This window comes from Maniola hyperantus, chromosome 9 (genome assembly GCF_902806685.2).
Source record: "Maniola hyperantus chromosome 9, iAphHyp1.2, whole genome shotgun sequence".
NCBI lineage: Eukaryota > Metazoa > Arthropoda > Insecta > Lepidoptera > Nymphalidae > Maniola > Maniola hyperantus.
Window position 1 is genome coordinate 1,666,772 of NC_048544.1, and position 20,687 is coordinate 1,687,458.

General features: G+C 41.7%; 1 protein-coding gene across 1 annotated transcript in view; it reads left to right on the forward strand.

Annotated features, from left to right (window-relative positions):
* Positions 1 to 20,687, forward strand: part of swm (Zinc finger protein swm) — a 39,297-nt gene that overhangs the window by 3,560 nt on the left and 15,050 nt on the right. The window contains exons 3-17 of the mRNA XM_069500861.1: positions 182 to 325; positions 904 to 1,028; positions 2,754 to 2,822; positions 3,777 to 3,883; positions 6,563 to 6,655; positions 9,193 to 9,339; positions 9,835 to 9,932; positions 10,834 to 10,947; positions 11,842 to 11,968; positions 12,217 to 12,308; positions 12,810 to 12,943; positions 15,200 to 15,331; positions 17,017 to 17,160; positions 17,647 to 17,803; positions 18,978 to 19,096. Coding sequence (XP_069356962.1) covers positions 182 to 325; positions 904 to 1,028; positions 2,754 to 2,822; positions 3,777 to 3,883; positions 6,563 to 6,655; positions 9,193 to 9,339; positions 9,835 to 9,932; positions 10,834 to 10,947; positions 11,842 to 11,968; positions 12,217 to 12,308; positions 12,810 to 12,943; positions 15,200 to 15,331; positions 17,017 to 17,160; positions 17,647 to 17,803; positions 18,978 to 19,096 — 1,802 coding nt within the window. The remainder of the gene's footprint in view (positions 1 to 181; positions 326 to 903; positions 1,029 to 2,753; positions 2,823 to 3,776; positions 3,884 to 6,562; positions 6,656 to 9,192; positions 9,340 to 9,834; positions 9,933 to 10,833; positions 10,948 to 11,841; positions 11,969 to 12,216; positions 12,309 to 12,809; positions 12,944 to 15,199; positions 15,332 to 17,016; positions 17,161 to 17,646; positions 17,804 to 18,977; positions 19,097 to 20,687) is intronic.

Consider the following 20,687-nt stretch of genomic DNA (forward strand, 5'->3'; position numbering starts at 1 on the left):
TTTCGCAGTTTTTGTGGTATCATATTAGTAATCATCAGTACTATCACCTGTCTTCGTTTTTGCTAGCGTTCTGGCTACACCCTGTATATCTCTGGCAATATGACCAACTGGCTTGGTCAGAATCCTTTTCCTGACAACTATGAACTAGGCCCTACTCTTATGAAACCTTTTATCCTTTCAGAGACAAGACCGTTTGTAGACATGCTGTTTAAATCTCTGGAAACACAGGAGTACTTGAAGGCCGCTGTGGTAGTGGAGAAGAAACAGCCTTCTCCACCGCCAGAACCCAGTGAGCTGGAAAAGGAACCAGAGAATGAAAACCATGGTAAGACTAACCAGCGCTGCATCATTGCTCGAAATTATATGGATTTACAAAGCAGCGCGACCGCAGCGCTGCAGCCGCGCGGAATTTTGCGGCAAATTTGAAGGCGCCCTTGTTTGTATTGGCGGATTAAAGCGAATTAGGGTGCCGTTCCACCAGAAATGTGCTATGCAGCTATGCTGCGAAGATGTGAAATCTACGCTACGAAAATATGTGACCGTTTCCACCAATACTAAGCTATGTAGCTGTGCGAGGAAGATGCGCCGCCGCGCGGCATACTGCAGGTACTCTGCTCTGCACATAGCTACACCACTCGCGACGGCCCATAGCCGGCATCTATAGCACGCATCCTTCCATATAAAAACATATCTTAGTTGAATCCGGTTCTACCAGTGCTAAGCTATGTGCACCAATGAATATGATTGGTGGATATCAAACGCATCTATAGCAACGTAGCATAGCACATCTGTGGTGGAAAAGCACCCTTAAGCTAGTGTTTCTCCTATAGACTTCTGCAAAGTAACTCCCGCTTCTATCTGACCTACCTAGTATGATTTTTAGCTTATCTGTATTTGTTCTAGAACCACCATTGCCGCCGGCGGAGAAACCCCCAATACGGGCGCGCGTGGAAAGTGGCAACGGGGCCCACAGAGTGGTGGTGCCGCGCTCCAGGCCGCACCCTCCCCACGAGCAGACACTAGTGAAGGTACTGTATCAGCTAGGAATAGTACGCGACAGGTCGAGATGGCAATCGGGGAGGGAACGCCCTCATATACTCCGATTCCCATCTCAACCTGTCGCGGACTATAGTTGATAGTCAGAGCTAGAGTCTGGCTAGTGAAAGATGAATTCAAAAATATCAGTATGGCAGCCCCAAGACTAGTATAACAGACCTGCCCCCCTATTGTGTAAGAATAACCATTTCATGGCTATCGCAATCGTCAAGAATTCTGCCCTTTGATTGGCTGTGAAAAAATGTTAACAGCGAATCAACCAATCAAAGGGCAGAATTTCTTGACGATTGCGATAGCCATGAAATGGTTATTCTTACACAATTGGGGGGCTGGAATAACCAAATTTGATACTTTAGAATCACTTATTTTTATTTCTGTTCTATCAAATTCGGTTATTTCAGGTCTGTCATGTTAATTTCAGAGTTGCTATTGATATTTTTTAAATATGCCGCGCTTGTCTAGTACCATTTTTCGTTAGTTAGCCAGACTAATGCATGTCTTATTAGGGTTCCGTATCCAAATTACGCCAGAAAATTTTCACATCAATCGAGAATCACGTGAACGGTTCCTTCCGTACAGAATGTATGGCAGAATTTTGAAATTTTTATGATCTGTTGTTATAGCGGCAATAGAAATAGGTACACCTTCTGTGTGGGCACCTTTAAAGTAACATCAATCGAAGATAAACTCTTGGAGAGGCGGCTGCGGTCATGTTATGAGCAGACCTTGTAACCACAGCAACTCGACAGCAGTAGCAATCCGACAGTTCATTTGCTGTCTCTCTTCTTCTTCTTATTTTGCTTTGTGGCTATTGCTGTCTCTCTCTAGCCGGACGTTTGACAGCAATGATTGCGAGATTAAGCCTGTCGCGAGTACGTCGACCGGAGAAGACGACCTCCCTGGCGCAGTGGTGAGCGCTGTGGTCTTAATAGTGGGAGGTCCCGGGTTCGATTCCTGGCAGGAGTTTGGAATTTTATAATTTCTAAATTTCTGGTCTGGTCTGGTGGGAGGCTTCGGCCGTGGCTAGTTACCACCTTACCGGCAAAGCCGTGCCGCCAAGCGATTTAGCGTTCCGGTACGATGCCGTGTAGAAACCAAAAAAAAATAAAAAAAAAATCTTTATTTAACAAAAACACGTTATTTTGGCGTCGGTTACTAGTGGTCTCCACACTAGGTTAAACCTGTGACGTGGAGACCATGGGTTATGGGTAGGGGTATGGGTTTAATAAAAACTGCCATACCCCTTCCAGGTTAGCCCGCTATCATCTTAGACTGCATCATCACTTACCACCAGGTGAGATTGCAGTCAAGGGCTAACTTGTATCTGAATAAAAAAAAAAAAAAAACGCAATCACCCCGCCGAGATTTACATGACCAGAAGTCTAATCATTGTTAGTTCTGGACCCGGACGATGGGGAAGATCTAGACAAAGCTGGATTTCAGTAAAATATTGAACGATCTTAAAACAGCCCAAACTGACACAATGATGACCCAAAACAGTCCCCCACTTACATGGGAAAAAGCTAGGTCTGCATATAAAACAAGAATGTTGTGCCTAGAGCCAACTCCACTCTGTATGTATGTGTTGCGCTTTAGTCGACGACACAAAAAATACCCTGTTGCAAAACAAAAAGTCCAACAAGACCTAATTCTTAATTAAATAATTTGAGAAGTTTCATAAGAACCTTGTATTACAGCTTCTTCCGACGGAACTGCTGGAAGAACCAGTGGAGATGCCCAGGAGGAGAGAACGAAGAACTGATTCGGTATGTCCATTATCAGACGTCGTAACGCGTGCGGTGCGGCGCCCGTCAGACGTCGTAACGCATCCTGTGGCATTGCACAGTAGACATGTGTCCGCTATAGCTTAACTTAACTGAAAACCGCTGCCGTGCCTATAGCGTACCGTAGCGTTATTGTCGTAGCTAGCAACGGTTTTCAGTTATCATCTATGACGAACCACCTGACAACGCAACACTGCCAACGGGCAACTGATAATGCATTGTTTGGTTTTTTGGTAACTAGAAACGCAATAATTATGCCTTCTCTTTCTTTCTTTCACTGAAAGCTGAGAAGGAGCGGTTATTGGCTACCGGCTTAGTAACTAAGAACTTGGTAAACCAAAGCCGACCTTATCTCTATTACGCTAAGGCTTAACTGTACAAGTACTTGTCCATTACACTTTGATCTATCATTCTAAATACAGTTAGCCTTAGAGTAATAGAGATAAGGTCCTCTTTGGTTTATCAATCTTCATGAAATGTTTTTGGTTAACTGGATTGTGGCAAACTATTCGTGCAGGCGTCCACTATAGTTTGACCTATGTCAATGATCAAATTAAACTTTACTGCTATGAACTTAAGGTTGTGATTACTTCACGATATTCATGAAAGTAAAATTGGTTTTATTTTAGTGAATATGCGCGCGCTAGCTATACAGACGGTATTGATACGGCAGCTAGCTTAGTTACTACTACGGAAACCGCTGCGCGTTGCGCATATTAAATTAGTTGAAACACAACTCTGATACCGATATTCGGCAACGGTTAACAATATCGGTATTGAAACTAAGTAACTGTTGATTAACCGTTGCCGTAAATAGCCAATAACGCCCATCTTTATTGCACAGCGATTTCTATGTAGGATGACGAAGCGGCACCGCTTCGGCGCCGTACCGCCAAAGCAACGCATCGTGTCTTCACTCTAAATGTATTGTTGCAGCTGCGCGACAAGGAAGAACGACGCCGACGTCGGTCGCGGTCGTGGGAGCGGCGCGCGCGGCCCCGACGCGTCATGAGAGACGGAGAACACGAACGGAGGTGCGCCAGGTAACATCACCGTACTAACACTACTAACTAGCTAATTGAAAAAACTAATTGAAAAATCCTATTACGATGTAAAGGATTATTTAAATGACTAGCTTATGCTCGCGACTTTGTCCGCGTGGACTACAAAATTTCAAAACTCTATTTCACCCCCTTAGGAGTTGAATTTTCAAAAATCCTTTCTTAGCGGATGCCTACGTCATAATAGCTATCTGCATGCCAAATTTCAGCCCGATCCGTCCAGTAGTTTGAGCTGTGCGTTGATAGATCAGTCAGTCAGTCAGTCAGTCAGTCAGTCAGTCAGTCACCTTTCCCTTTTATATATATAGATAAGCAAGCTTGGGAATGAGTTGCTTAACGACTTTGTGATAGTTCTAATAAGTTTCAATAATTTTGTAAAGTGGTGATAATAAAAAGAATACCCGGCTGAGTTTGTTGTGGGCTCTTCTCAGACCTGGGCGCGTTTGGAACCCTCGTAGCTTTAGTTTTAAGTTTGCGTTATAATTGGCACCGATTCTAAGCACAATCTAATTTTAGAGTATTCGCACCCCCTTCCCACCATTGTAATATGAAAAGGACAGAAGCAGTTTGACATTTCTAAATTTATATTTTAGATGGTAAAACCCGTGATTTTAGCACGCACTCGTGAACCTACTGTTTAAATTTGTATTGTGCACTAAAATTTAGAGTCTTTAAATGTGAAAGTCATGTTCCATTCCTTTTTTAGCATTAGTAAAAAGAAAAGGATGCAGACACTCCAAATTTAGTTTAGAGAGAGACTAGAGAATCGGGGCCATTATCACCACTATATCTTACAAATCTAACACCATACCAGACCATCAATAAGAGTAATTTATTACCTATTTTGAATAAATCATTTGACTTTGACTTTGACTTTGACTCAGCGATGGGCATGATTGCTAATTTTTCAATTATTTTTATTTGGTGAAATAGTTTTTTTTCACAGGTGATTTGATCACGGAAAGCTGTTTTTTTTTCAATTTGCGCACTTTCGTTTGCTAAATTAATTTTACTAGGATTATTATGATCAACAGTTATACCGCTGATATTTCGGTTGGTTTTTACGGAAAGTTGATTGTAAATGCAAAAATTCGTCTTTTGTGAAACGTATCAAACGGTCGTATTGCTACTACTCGTGCGCGATAAGTTGAGACTCGCCTGGAATGCAACCCTCCGCCCACTTCCCCTGTAACTTCCCCTCAAGCTCCCGTGTTGTACTGTAGACAACGCCATTTTTTTAACATCTTAGTCTCGTACTTGCTTACGTCACGCAACGACGACGCGCTCCGGTTTTTGTCTACAGTACAACCACGCGTCTGTGGCGTCACCGCCCCCCAGGTCTCAACTTGTTGCGCACGAGTAGTACATTAATTTAACTAGATGAATTTTTCTTTCTGATGTCCAGCCTACGTAAGGGCCTACAACGCGTTGTTCCACGCCATTTCCCGTTAAGCGTAGTGTAGCCACGATCATCTCGATAATTTTATCAACGGCATTCAGAACGTCGTTTGGCGTTTACCACTTTACCACTTTGGAAGTGTCTCTCGCGCAAACTATTCAGTTTAGAAAAAAATGATATTAGGAACCTCAATATCATTTTTAAAGACCTATCCATAGATACCCCATACATATGGGTTTGATGAAAAAAAAATTGAGTTTCAGTTCTTAGAAGTTCCGGTATTAACCCCCAAAATTTATTGTTTTTTTTTTTTAATTTTTGTGTGAAAATCTTAATGCGGGTCACAGAATACATCTACTTACCAAGTTTCAACAGTATAGTTCTTATAGTTTCGGAAAAAGTGGCTGTGTCATACGGCCGGACAGACAGACAGACATGTAATCCATAAGGGTTCCGTTTTTTGCCATTTGGCTACGGAACCCTAAAAAGGCCTACGTAGCGTGCCGCAGATATACAGTAGGTACTTATAAATACTGCTTGAAGCAAAATCCATCAGAGTGGGGGCGAATGAGATGAAAGAGTAATGCCCGGTGATACACATGCTAGTTAATGGCATGCTAGGTGCTAGCAAGCTGGCATGCCAGCTACTAGCAAGATGTCGGTGCGTGATACACATGCTTGTAACTGGTATGCCAGTTACTAGAAAGACTCCGTACCGTGCCAGTGACGTGCGAGTTGAAGATCACAAAATGAATATTTATGAAAAAATAAATAGTGTTACAATACAACTCGCGATTATCTTAGTGAAGAAACTTTTGAAAGCAAGGAATAGACGCAAAAAAGAAAACAATATGGAGAGAAATTGGATTAGTAGTAGTACGATGTGCGAGTTACTAGCAAACACGTTATTTCGCGTGCTAGTAGCTGGCATAGGAGCAGTGGCGTGCAGGTCATAGAGGCATAAATGCACTGCTTACCCCAGTTGTAATAGCTCAATGCAAATTTTACATTATGACCTGCCAGTAAACAGGTTCCCCTAACTAATGCCTACCCTGGCTTCAAACCCTGTGCACGCCACTGCATGGGAGTCCCCCGTCCCACTTCCCCTCAAAGGGGAAAAAATCAAACGCCGTGCGATCTACTGGTATGCGAGCTACTGGCAGAACCTCGATACACATGCTAGTAGCTCGTTCCTGCTAGTAACTGGCATGCTTTTGTGCGAGCTACTAGCATGTGTATCAAGCGCTCACGGTTTGTTACAGAAGGCCGCCGTCGCGGTCGCCGTCGCCGCGCGGTCGCTACCGCAACAGAAGCCCGCCGCCCGTCGTTGCGGACAGACATACTAGCCGCTCTAGGTAACATTCAGTGGCGTGCAGGTCATAGAGGCATAAATGCACTGCTTACTTTATTTTGTTTATTTTGTTTATTTGAAAGTAATCAACAGCGTAAATACATAATTATTATTTAAATTTAAATCTAGGTATAACAGAAGGCCAAAAGAGATTACTTAAAATTATAATTAAACTATTTTAACAGAATAGAGTTAGAATAAATGTAGGTATATACAATAATAAAATAAAATTACAACAGTGTGTGTATGATTGTATGTGTGTGTGTATGCGTGTGTGAGTGTGTGCTTATGAGTATGTGTGAGCGTGTGTGCATTACCCCAGTTGTAATAGCTCAATGCAAATTTTACATTATGACCTGCCAGTAAACAGGTTCCTAACTAATGCCTACCCTGGCTTGAAACCCTGTGCACGCCACTGGTAACATTACATCTTTCTTTGAGCGAGTACACTACTCGTTCTTCTCAATCGTTCACACTTGACAGAGTGGTCGTGGCTATGAATTGGGTATTTTCCTACTTTTGAATTTGATAAATATTACTTTATTATAAACTAGGATAAAAATAATGACGTACGCTGAAAAAAATACTAAAATCCAACAAAGATTTACAAAGTTACAGGCATTTTAATTTTGGTGTGAGAGGGTTTTCTATCCCTTTCTCGCAAAACGAAAATTTGTATGAAACCGCACGTAGCTACTATGGCATTAGTAGGTGTGACGTCAAACTGCTGTATCGCTTAGCTCTGTCTAATCAGAAATATTTAAGTGCTCATAACTTTTTTGTTATTTGATCGATTTAATTAGTTTTTTCAGTTTAGGTCATTATTTTTATTCTAGTTTATAATAAAGTAATAAAAAAAATGGAGTCAAATACCCAATTGTTCACTGCTGCTCGTGGGATCTCGCAGGAGTGCGGCGGGGTGATTACGTAAAACGTTGCAGTAGCGACATCGACGCGACAACAGTAGCAATGCGACAGTTCATTTGCTGTCTCTCTTCTTCTTCTTCTTATTTTGCTTTGTGTCTATTGCTGTCTCTCTCTAGCCGGACGTTTGACAGCAATGATCGCGAGATTTACGCCAGTCGCAAACCTGTCGCGAGATACGTAATCACCCCGCCGCCGCACCAGTCTAGGTCAGTTAAGTCATCTCACACATAAAACTAACAAAGAACGTGGATTTTACGTATTTTGGAAGACCCCTATTTTATCATTACTGAGAAATAATTTAGTTTTGATATAGGCAAATAGCAAATACCCAATAGACTTAATAGATAGACTTAATAGATAGATTAGATAGTTTAATGTCTACAGAGATACGTAATCACCCCGCGAGACAGGCGTGTTCGTTGCGGAACGGATTAAATCCTTTGTTAGACCTAGACATCACAAAGACAATACAACTTATTAGTTTATACATTGGGCGATTAGTATTGATAAAAAGTCGTTGATTTGACTAGTAGTCATCATACCTATTGTTGAATTTGTAGCTCTGATATTCGTCTGTGTGGAGTTAGATTTTTAGATCCTGTTCAAATTACTCAAGTCTCACGGAGGTTAGCGTCCCGAAATTTTTTCATTACCTTAAAGTTTCCAGGTTTTTTTTAAACTGGCTTTATGGCTCTGGGTTCTAGCCTTTTTGGGGATGCCAGGATATAATAGAGTGGACAAACAGTCACACTCACCAATTATACAATGTCGAAGTTTGCGAAGTCCGCGATGGTTTCATTTAAAAATCATTTTTTTATTAAACTGCTAATAACTAACTAACCATGTAATGTAACAGTTTGGAATGGTCTTTTCTACATTACTAGCGCGAGATTAAAAGCGATTAATGACGTCACAAGGCGTACACGACAAATATTTTTCAATTTTTTTTAACATAAAAAATATTTTTCCGCAGAAATTGCTCTATTTTTATGTTTGAAAATTTAAAAAAATTGTCATTATTCACCTTCGTACAGCGTGACGACGTTCATGTTAAAAATAAAAATCATGTTTTTTTTTATAAATTATTTTCTTTAATAATGAATTCTAGCCTCATAAACTACCGCTATACAAAACATCACATTATTTTATTACTACAGTCCAAGACCCTAATCTATGTAGGTATACCCACCGGCCTTGGTGATGAGGTGATTATGACAAATCCACCTTTAGTCATCATCATCATGATCAACCCATCGCCGGCTCACTACAGAGCACGGGTCTCCTCTCAGAGTGAGAAGGGTTTTGGCCATAGTCTACCACGCTGGCCAAGTGCGGATTGGCAGACTTCACACACCTTTGAGAACATTATGGAGAACTCTCAGGCATGCAGGTTTCCTTACGATGTTTTCCTGCACCGTCAAATCAAGTGATATTTAATTACTTAAAACGCATATAACTCCGAAAAGTTAGAGGTGCGTGCCCGGGATCGAACCCCTGACCTCCGATTGGAAAGCGGACGTCCTAACCACTAGGCTACAACAGCTTTTTTTATTACCTTTAGTAATAGTATTGATATTTTGTATAATTAATTTTATTCTGTAAATTTTTCTGCAGATCAAGATCCCCGCCAGGCCCGATGCGCGATCGTGAACTGGAGAGGGAAAGGGACAGAGTGCGCGTACCGCGTGAGATAGAGAGAGACAGGATGTCGCGCGACAGAGAACATAGAGACAGAATCTCTCGCTCCAGGGATAGAGATCGGTGAGAATATTTCTATTTTTTGGGAATAAGATTTTCCTTTTATAAAAAAACGCATCCTCCTAAATGATCTTTCGTCCGTTTTGTTTTTTTTATCAAAACCTCGTGGGAACTCTTTGAATTTCTGAGACAAAAAGTATATGAAGATATTATATAACACAATCTCCAGGATGCAAAATATGACGCGAATATAAATGACTATCTAATGCTCGCGACTTCGTCGGCGTGGACTACACAAATTTTAAAACCCTATTTCACCCCCTTAGGGGTTGAATTTTCAAAAATCCTTTCTGAGCGGATGCCTACGCATAATAGTTATCTGCGTGCCAATTTCCAGCCGGATCCGTCCAGTAGTTTGAGCTGTCTGTTGATAGATCAGTCAGTCAGTCAGTCACGTTTTCCTTTTATAGCTGACCCGCCCTAGCTGCGTGTTGATTGACCAGTCAGTCGGAACAAGTATGTATATGTATAGATAATATGATTATTTTTCGGTGACAGGTCGCGTGAGAGGTCGCGCGACCGCTCGATGTCCCCCCACGGCGACACGCGGCTAGAGCACACCGACCCCTTCAAGAGGAGGTGTAGAGATTTCGATGGTGAGTGCATTTTCATGGATTACTCATTTCAGACTTCTTGTTTGGCGTCACGCTGCAGTGTTGTACTTAACAATGCGTCTCCATTCCTTTCTGATGGCTGCCTTCCTTGTGCACTCATGTAAAGAGCTTCAGAGACAGTCAAGCGGCTTGACGATCAAGCAGCTTGATGCGCCCGTCAAGTTATCTGATCAAGCAAACGGCACTTTTCTCATATCTGGAACACTGTCCGAATGTCGCGTCAAGAAAAAATATAAAATCTTAGACTTTGCTCAGACTTAAGTTTCAGTTAAAATGAGACAGATTTATGCCAGCGATATATCGCTGTCTTGTTGTAGGTTTAAAGGCGTTATTTTCTCAAAAAAGAACAAAAGTTCACTTACATGAGAACAATTTAAAATATAAATTTACAAGATCTTTTCCTTTGTTCCAGCTGCGTTGAATAAATTTCAAAAAAGTTAAATGTTAGTTGAGGGTGGTCTGTAAACAAGTCCAATATTTAAGCTGCATTTTTCTAAATGAATCCATAAGAAGTTATTTCCATCAACATATTTTTCTTCCGTAAGTGTGTAAGACAAATCATTGTGTACGTATATATATACGTTATAAAATATATATATATATATTTTATAAAGAATATTAGTCATGTTAAATGACAAATATTCCCCTTTCCTCTCCAACTAAGCGTCAGGCTTGTGCTAGGAGTAGGTACGACAATAGTGCAACGGGCGGGGTTTGAACCGTCGACCTTTCGGTTTTCAGTCCACTCCTTTACCGGTTGAGCTATTGAGGCTCTTAAATATATTGACACTCCTCCCCCTCAGGTTTTAACAGTGTATTTTAAGTCTGAGCTAAATATGGGATCACGCTTACATCAGTATAAATCATGACATTTTGTTAACAGTGAAAGGATACTGCATGCGTGGAGACCTCTGCGAGTGGGACCACGGGGTCGACCCGGTGGTGTTAGAAGACGCCACGCTCACCAGGGTGCTGGCCATACCGCCGCCCGTGCCTGGTAAGTTGTCTGACATTGAAAAAAAATCATTTGAAGAATTTTTGGAAGGAAGAAATTAACAATACACACACACAAAAACATTTATACATACACACATATATGCACGCTCACGCTGATATTGATATTGCTATGGAAGAGCGCAGCCTTCTGGTAACACAAAGAGAGGAGGAGGCTCCTCTCTTTGTGTTACTCTTAACCTAAGTTATTTGAAATGAACTATGTTTATTTTATTTACTGATTTTATGTCACCTTAAAAGTCACCTTTGCACAAATACAAATTACAAATACAAATTATTTATTTGCTGATTGTAGGTACATTTATAAGTTGTCAATTACAATTTTTGTTTCGAGCTACAATCTACCATACTATGGTGTGCAAATTTGAATAGGTACACAAATAGAATTATTAATAGGAATCCTTACTACAACAATAGGCAACACAACAATTATTTATTAATACAATAGCTCAAATATCTCATTATTAACATATTATTCATTATAATTAATCAATTATTATTATTTTGCATTTAAAAAAAAAAAGTTTAATATTAAGTAAGTCATAAAATTATTATAATCTAATTAATGGCAAAAGGGCAGTTTCAAGTATTTCTATTATGTCCGAATAAGTACATACTAAAAATAAAAATAAATTTTTTTGTCAAATAAGTTAGTAAAAATCATAGAGTTATGATACTATCACTGGTAAAAATGTACATTTCTTAAATTTTAAAATTTAAATAATCTCCAACCGAATAGAATTGGCGGGTCATTAACCAGTCAGTTAATGTTGTTGCACATGTTGCTCTTCTACTGTACTGTAGGTATTCGAGATGTAGTAGTCTTACTATATGATTATCTCATATGGTTCCTTGTATTTCACGATGATTGTTCTAGAGTACAACCCGGCGGCTCCCGACATTTGGGGCGGAGGGGTAGTTAGCGGGTTCGCGCCGCCCTCCATACCGCACATGCCGCACATGCCTCACCACTTAGCGCCCAGAGAACTCGTCCCCATACCCAGGTACGTATATGAAGGCGCTTTAGCCTTAGATAACTGCAAAAGTGTCGCTACTACATAAACAGTCGCTTCAGTACTGAGTGAACATACATATCACAAATTTCGTCACTGGCACCAAGCGAGCCGTAGCTTAGTGGCACGAGCGTCGGGTGCGATCCCAGGAGATGTGGGTTCGATTCCAGCCGGTCCGCAATTTTTGATATGTATTTAAAATTATTTAGTATGGATAACATTATGAGTTGTTTGCATAGAGTACGCCACGAGCCTCCCATGGGAGCCACGATGCCGCCCGCGCCGCGGCACCCCGCGCCGATGAAGAAGAACTTCGACTACAACCGGCTAGGTGAGATATCTATACATGATGTGATTGTTGCAAGGTCGACGGTTCAAACCCCGCCCGTTGCACTATTGTCGTACCTACTCCTAGCACAAGCTTGACGCTTAGTTGGAGAGGAAAGGGGAATATTAGTCATTTAACATGGCTAATATTCTTTGTAAAAAAAAAAAATTCACCAGTATATACGCGGCACTATTAAACTTGATAGTCTATACTATATTCGTGAGAAAACCTGCATGCCTGAGAGTTCTCCATAATGTTCTCAAAGGTGTGGTGAACTAAGAGATCTATTGAGCGCACTTTGACTTTGCTCAGACTTAAGATTGATTAAAACGAGACATATTTATGTGAGAGATATAGCTCTGTCCTAAGTCTAAACTAAGTCAGAGTGCGATCTATAGATCCCACTCTATGACCACGAAATCTCATATTGAGAGGAGACCCGTGCTTTGTAGTGAGCCGGCTATGGGTTGATCATGATGATCATGATGCTTGATATACCCGCAGGTCCGTCAAGGCCTTCCATCCGCCACAACACTGCCAACTGCTCGCTGGAAGTGAAGAAGGTACCCCCAGGCCTCAACGACATCACACATCTCAACAACCACTTCTGCAAGTTCGGCAAGATTGTCAACATCCAGGTAAGGCCCCTCAACACCCCCACAAGGCCTTCCATCCGCCACAACACTGCCAACTGCTCGCTGGAAGTGAAGAAGGTGCCCCCGGGCCTCAACGACATCACACATCTCAACAACCACTTCTGCAAGTTCGGCAAGATTGTCAACATCCAGGTAAGGCCCCTCAACACCCCCACAAGGCCTTCCATCCGCCACAACACTGCCAACTGCTCGCTGGAAGTGAAGAAGGTGCCCCCGGGCCTCAACGACATCACACATCTCAACAACCACTTCTGCAAGTTCGGCAAGATTGTCAACATCCAGGTAAGGCCCCTCAACACCCCCACAAGGCCTTCCATCCGCCACAACACTGCCAAGTGCTCGCTGGAAGTGAAGAAGGTGCCCCCGGGCCTCAACGACATCACACATCTCAACAACCACTTCTGCAAGTTCGGCAAGATTGTCAACATCCAGGTAAGGCCCCTCAACACCCCCACAAGGCCTTCCATCCGCCACAACACTGCCAACTGCTCGCTGGAAGTGAAGAAGGTGCCCCCGGGCCTCAACGACATCACACATCTCAACAACCACTTCTGCAAGTTTGGCAAGATTGTCAACATCCAAGTAAGGCCCCTCAACACCCCCACAAGGCCTTCCATCCGCCACAACACTGCCAACTGTTCCAGGTAAGGCCCCTCAACACCCCATACAAGGCCTTCCATCCGCCACAACACTGCCAACTGTTCCAGGTAAGGCCCCTCAACACCCCATACAAGGCCTTTCATCCGCCACAACACTGCCAACTGTTCCAGGTAAGGCCCCTCAACACCCCATACAAGGCCTTCCATCCGCCACAACACTGCCAACTGTTCCAGGTAAGGCCCCTCAACACCCCATACAAGGCCTTCCATCCGCCACAACACTGCCAACTGTTCCAGGTAAGGCCCCTCAACACCCCATACAAGGCCTTCCATCCGCCACAACACTGCCAACTGTTCCAGGTAAGGCCCTCAACACCCCATACAAGGCCTTCCATCCGCCACAACACTGCCAACTGTTCCAGGTAAGGCCCCTCAACACCCCATACAAGGCCTTCCATCCGCCACAACACGGCCAACTGTTCCAGGTAAGGCCCCTCAACACCCCATACAAGGCCTTCCAACCGCCACAACACTGCCAACTGTTCCAGGTAAGGCCCCTCAACACCCCATACAAGGCCTTCCATCCGCCACAACACTGCCAACTGTTCCAGGTAAGGCCCCTCAACACCCCATACAAGGCCTCCTCTCCACAACGTAAAACCCTTTGTTTAGGTTTAAGTTTTTGGCTACCTAGTATTTTATTTATCTTAGAATCTTTGAAACCCCATAAAATTCTGCAACTTTGGGTTATCTTATATTAGTCTGTGCGTTATCTTATTACAAAATATAAGTAGGTAAGTGATAAAAATATAAGTAACTGATAAGTAATTATTGAAATACTAATTACCTACTTGCTGACCATAAAGTTAATAGGCATTTCCTAGACAAACAATAATATCATTCTAATTTTTTTTATCACACTTTATTTTGTTTTATTTTTTATTTAGTAAATCACACTAATTAGTAGTTACTTAAGTACCAGATTAACGCTGAGTTGTTCGATACAAATCCAAAAATTTAATTGGAGATCAAACTAATTTATTCACAAGAATCCTATGGAGTCTCCTGATTAAATTAGTTAATGGCACCGATTCTAAGCACAACCTAATTTTAGAGTATTCGCACCCTCTTCTTACTATTGTAATATGAAAAGGACAGAAGCAGTTTGACATTTCTAAATTTAATTTTTAGATGGTAAAACCCGTGATTTTAGCGCGCAGTCGCGAACCTACTGTTTAAATTTGTATTGTGCACTAAAATTTAGAGTCTTTAAATGTGAAAGTCATGTTCCGTTCCTTTTTTAACATTAGTAAAAAGAAAAGGATGCAGATACTCTAAATTTAGTTTAGAGTAAGACAAAGGAATCGGTGCCAATGGGGCCGATTCTCTTGTGCACAATCTCTAAACTAAACTAAATTAAGACGTCTAAATCTAGTGCTATCCTTTTCGGCAAGCAACATTATGACAGGGATAGCAATAGATTTAGACGTGTCATTTTAGTTTAGTTTAGAGATTGTGTACAAGAGAATCGGCCCCAATCTCCACTTAAATTTTTGAATTCCTTTCTAAGAACTCAGCGTAAAAGTAGTAATTACATTTAACTCATTATAATGAAGTAATTAGTGTAAATCGGGTGCAGGTTTGCTACGAGGGCGACCCGGAGGGCGCTCTAATCACGTTCTCGAACCCGACGGAGGCGAACGTGGCTTACAAGAGCACTGAAGCGGTGCTCAACAACAGATTCATCAAGGTCTTCTGGCACAACCCCGAGGTAAGCAACCACTAAATCACTACCCCTATTTATTATAAGTTCTAATAAAATTAACAACAATATTTGTTTTCAATGTCCACTGTTTTGAAACGCACAGGATGCACTGAATAAAATGAGTGTGAAAATTAAAATCAAAGTCAAAGTCTAGATTATAACATGGGCTTATTCAAGGGGCGGACCAACAAATTCCTAAAAGGCCGGCAACGCATCGGCGGTTCCTCTGGTGCTGCAAATGTTCATGGGTAATCACTTAACATCAGGTGACGCCTGCTCGTTTGCTCGCTGTATCTATTTAAAAGAAAAAGTCAAATGATTTATTCAAAATAGGTAATAAATTACTCTTTTTGATGGTCAGATGTTGGATTTCTAAGATATAGTGGTGATAATTATTACGCAAACTTAAAACTAAAGCTACGAGGGTTCCAAATGCGCCCAGGTCTGAGAAGAGCCCACAACAAACTCAGCCGGGTATTCTTTTTATTTCTGTAATCTTATTGATGTTTGTATCTTTATTTTGTCATATGTTTGTAAATGTTGTATTAACTTATAATTGGCGACTACATTTAGTAAGTAATATTTTCAGAATTAAGTTTTTTTTTAAATGTGTTAGTGTAAGTAGCTGTTAGTTAATTTAATAAATAAAATAAAATAAGACTACATAGTAGGCGATATCAACATTATTTTACTGATTTTTTATGTTCGAGAGCAATTTTTTTTTTTTTTTATTGATCACGTAAATTTCAATAATACATTTTAAAATAAACAGTTCGCCATCCTCTAGAAACTGTTAAAGTTTAAGTATATATCCTCTTTTCTTATATCAGAAGCGTTGTATGTAGTTTTCGCCAATCTAAACTATTTTTCGAAACTATGCTATGCGCACGATATTGAAATAAGCGCTATAGCGCTTACAGTAGAAACTCGATTATCCATCCCTCGGTTATACGGATTCGCGATTAACCGGACTACCAACCGAAAATTGTTCGGCCAAGTGCGAGTCAGACTCGCGCACCGAGGGTTCCATACTAGGGTATTTTTTCCGCCATTTTGTACGATAAATCAAAAACTATTATGCATAAAAATCTGTTTTAGAATGTACAGGCAAAGCCCTATTTCATATGATATCCCACTTGGTATAGTTATCTTACTTTGAAAATTGAAAATACTATTATAGTGAACTACATGATATGCACAAAACCCGCTTTTCTTCATACATTCGATTATCCGAATCCCTAACGACAACAATTAGTCCAAGTTAGTAAGTTAGTAATCGAGTTTCCACTGTATTTCAATATCAGCGGGACGCACGCGCGTTTACCATGACCAAGCTGAACTCGCCTCGAGTTTTTTTTTTTTTTAAGAATATTAGCCATGTTAAATGACTAATATTCCCCTTTCCTTTCCAACTAAGCGTCAGGCTTGTGCTAGGAGTAGGTACGACAATAGTGCAACGGGCGGGGTTTGAACCGTCGACCTTTCGGTTTTCAGTCCACTCCTTTACCGGTTGAGCTATTGAGGTTCAAATTCAAGCGGCCATAAAGATTGACGAGAAATGTACAATAGTTTGACGAAAAATCCTATTGAGATTCTCTTTTTACAATGTTTTCGATATGATTCGTAACCAATTGAGTAATTTACTAGTTATTATTTACTAGTATCATTACTTATAAGTATTTTTATGGCAGAATAAACAAGAGAACACAGCGCCCGGCGGCCAGCAGGCGAACAAGCCGACAGACAGGAATGCGCACCTCATGTCGCACAACAAAGTGCTGATCAACAGGGACAACATCAAGGCCACCGCCGACAACAAACAGAACGCCGACAAAGTGAGTGACTAGTGACTATGCTATCATTATCATCATAGAACAGAACAGAATTAGTTTTGTTTGCTGATCCAACACATATTAAACACAATAAGCAGACAGAAATAACACCGTAGTATCTAACTTAAGGTGCTATGCGTCTAGAGCAACTAGCGTGCTTGGGATCGAACCTCCGACCACGCGTATAAGAGGCAGACATCTAGCTATATAGTAAACAGAACTTCTATTTAGTAAATTACTAGCTGATTCCCGCGACTTCGCACGCGTGGATTTAGATTTTTTTTAATCCCGTGGGAACTCTTTGATTTCCCGGGATAAAAGTAGCCTATGTCACTCTTCAGGTCTTTAACTATATTACCCATGCAAAAAATCACGTTGATTCGTTGCTCTGGTGTGACGTGATTGAAGGACAAACCAATAAACAAACAAACAAACAAACATACTTTCACATTTATAATATGGGTACTGACAATTCCGATCTCATTGCAGTTAGCCAAAGAGACAGCAAACGGCCAGGAGACGATAAAAGAACCAGTGAAGAAAGTAGACACGAGCAAACAAGTACAGGAGATGCATCGACGCGCGCAAGCCTTGCTGCAGACCCAGCTGACGCAGCAGAAACTGCTCATAGAGCGCCTCGAGACAGGTAATGTACCTTCTGAGATTTTTTGAAACAGGTGGTGTACCATTTGAGACACGCTATGTACCATCTAAAACTTGTTGTACATCTGACACTTGGTATGTACAATTTGAACCAGGTAATGTATCATTTGAACTAGATTTATGTACCACTTGAGACTAGTAATGTACCATTTGAGTGAATCAAAGAGACCATCAACGGAGATGAGTCGATGAAAAAACATGGAAAAGAGTAGACACGAGCAAACAAATACAGGAGATGCATCGACGCGCGCAAGCCTTGCTGCAGACCCAGCTGACGCAGCAGAAACTGCTCATAGAGCGCCTCGAGACAGGTAATGTACCTTCTGAGATTTTTTGAAACAGGTGGTGTACCATTTGAGACACGCTATGTACCATCTAAAACTTGTTGTACATCTGACACTTGGTATGTACAATTTGAGCCAGGTAATGTATCATTTGAACTAGATTTATGTACCACTTGAGACTAGTAATGTACCATTTGAGTGAATCAAAGAGACCATCAACGGAGATGAGTCGATGAAAAAACATGGAAAAGAGTAGACACGAGCAAACAAATACAGGAGATGCATCGACGCGCGCAAGCCTTGCTGCAGACCCAGCTGACGCAGCAGAAACTGCTCATAGAGCGCCTCGAGACAGGTAATGTATCTTCTGAGATTTTTATGTACCGTTTGAAACAGGTGGTGTACCATTTGAGACACGCTATGTACCATCTAAAACTTGTTATGTACCATCTGACACTTGGTATGTACCATTTGAGACAGGCAATGTGACATTTGAGCAAATCAAAGAGACAAGCCAATAAATCTTAATATATAAAAGGAAAAGGTGACTGACTGACTGACTGATCTATCAACGCACAGCTCAAACTACTGGACGGATCGGGCTGAAATTTGGCATGCAGATAGCTATTATGACGCAGGCATCCGCTAAGAAAGGATTTTTGAAAATTCCACCCCTAAGGGGGTGAAATAGAGGTTTGAACTTTGTGTAGTCCACGCGGACGAAGTCGCGAGCATAAGCTAGTGAACCTATAAAAACCTATTAGAAAATAGTATTAAGAAACAGAATTAATATCAATATTCCCCTTATCTCTGAAAGCGGTTCAAACTCAAACTGTTGAGCTATTGAATCGTTAGAGCATCATATTTTTGCAGGCAACGGCACGGAGCAACAGAAGGCCGCCCTGATGGAAGCCATCAACGCTTCGCAAGAGGGCATCGAGAAGCTGAGGAAAGAGCTGGTCGCGTACAACGGCATGGCCAAACAGATGCAGGTCAGTCTATATATACACTTATCTATGCTACTTTCTAGGCATATTCTGTATTCAACAGCCTCTACAGTGCGACAAGGCTCTCTTGGCACTTGAATGACATTGACAGGGGGGCGCTGTTGGAGAACAAAGGCAGAATATTCAAACAAGAACAAAGGGAACACTTGACGGCAACGTTAGTTCCGATTTTCGCCACGCGCCAAGATAGCCTTGTCGCACTGTAAGACTGGGGGCACACGATGCATTGCGGTGCCACACCGCAAAGATTTCACCGTATCAGCGGGCACACGAGCGGTGCGGCGCCGCAACGTTGATATTTTATTATTATTTTAATTATTTTATATCTAATTAGAACGGCAGTGCCACTTACACTAACTAGATGATTAATAATAAATTTAAATACAAATAAAGGTACAAGAAAAAAGACATAAAATACAAAACGATAAAAGATCAAAGAATTTTGAATATGTACGTTGAGAACATTGAATGACATATTCATGCAATGCTCTCAGCGTACTTCAGTAACTCCCGAACCAGTATTATAGACCCATCATTAAATGGGTCCCATTGAGCATTATTGTTCAAAAGCGCGTTGAATGATGCTAATGAACGGGGTCGTTCGTTAGCATCATTCAACGTTATGTCGCAGCGGCGCCGTAGCAGCGTTGGACAGTGTCCTTCCTTGTGACCCATAAACAACAGCGGTGCCGCTCCGACCTCCCCGCCTCGTCTCGGTGGTTACAAGTCCGGTGCGGCGGCGCCGAAGCGCATCGTGTGACATGCCACAGATATTTCTATGTAAGACGACGCAGCGACACCGCTCCGGCGCCGCACCGCCGCGCCGCCGCGACGCATCGTGTGCCCCCGCTCGAAGTCCAATAAACAGCCCAGAGTGTTATAGGAGCCTCAATAGCTCAACCGGTATAGGAGTGGACTGAAAACCGAAAGGTCGACGGTTCAAATCCCGCCCGTTGCACTATTGTCGTACCTACTCCTAGCACAAGCCTGATGCTTAATTGGAGAGGAAAGGGGAATATTAGTCATGTAATATGGCTAATATTCTTTTTTTTAAAAAAAAGTTTATGTTACGTTGATGCCATAATGTTACGATAATTCGAGATTCGAAATCTATCAACGATGTCGAGCCAAATGGACGAATTGCGAAATGGAATCGATGAAAGTAAAATGTACCTTTATAGTCCACGACAGGTCGAGATAGCAATCGGGGTATGAGGCGGGGGGATGGTCTGTACACGTCACCCGCGCTCGCCATCTCGACCTGTCGCGTACTATACAGTCTAAAGTTACACGCGGACACCTTGCGAAATTAAAAACGACAGTTCAATTTTTTTTAATTTTGACGACCTCCCTGGCGCAGTAGTGAGAGCTGTGGTCTTACAAATGTGATGTCCTGGGTTCGATTCCCGGCAGGGACAATTTGGGGAATTTGTAATAATTTCTAAATTATTATATATATTTTTTAAAGAATATTAGCCATGTTAAATGACTAATATTCCCCTTTCCTCTCCAATTAAGCGTCAGGCTTGTGCTAGGAGTAGGTACGACAATAGTGCAACGGGCGGGGTTTGAACCG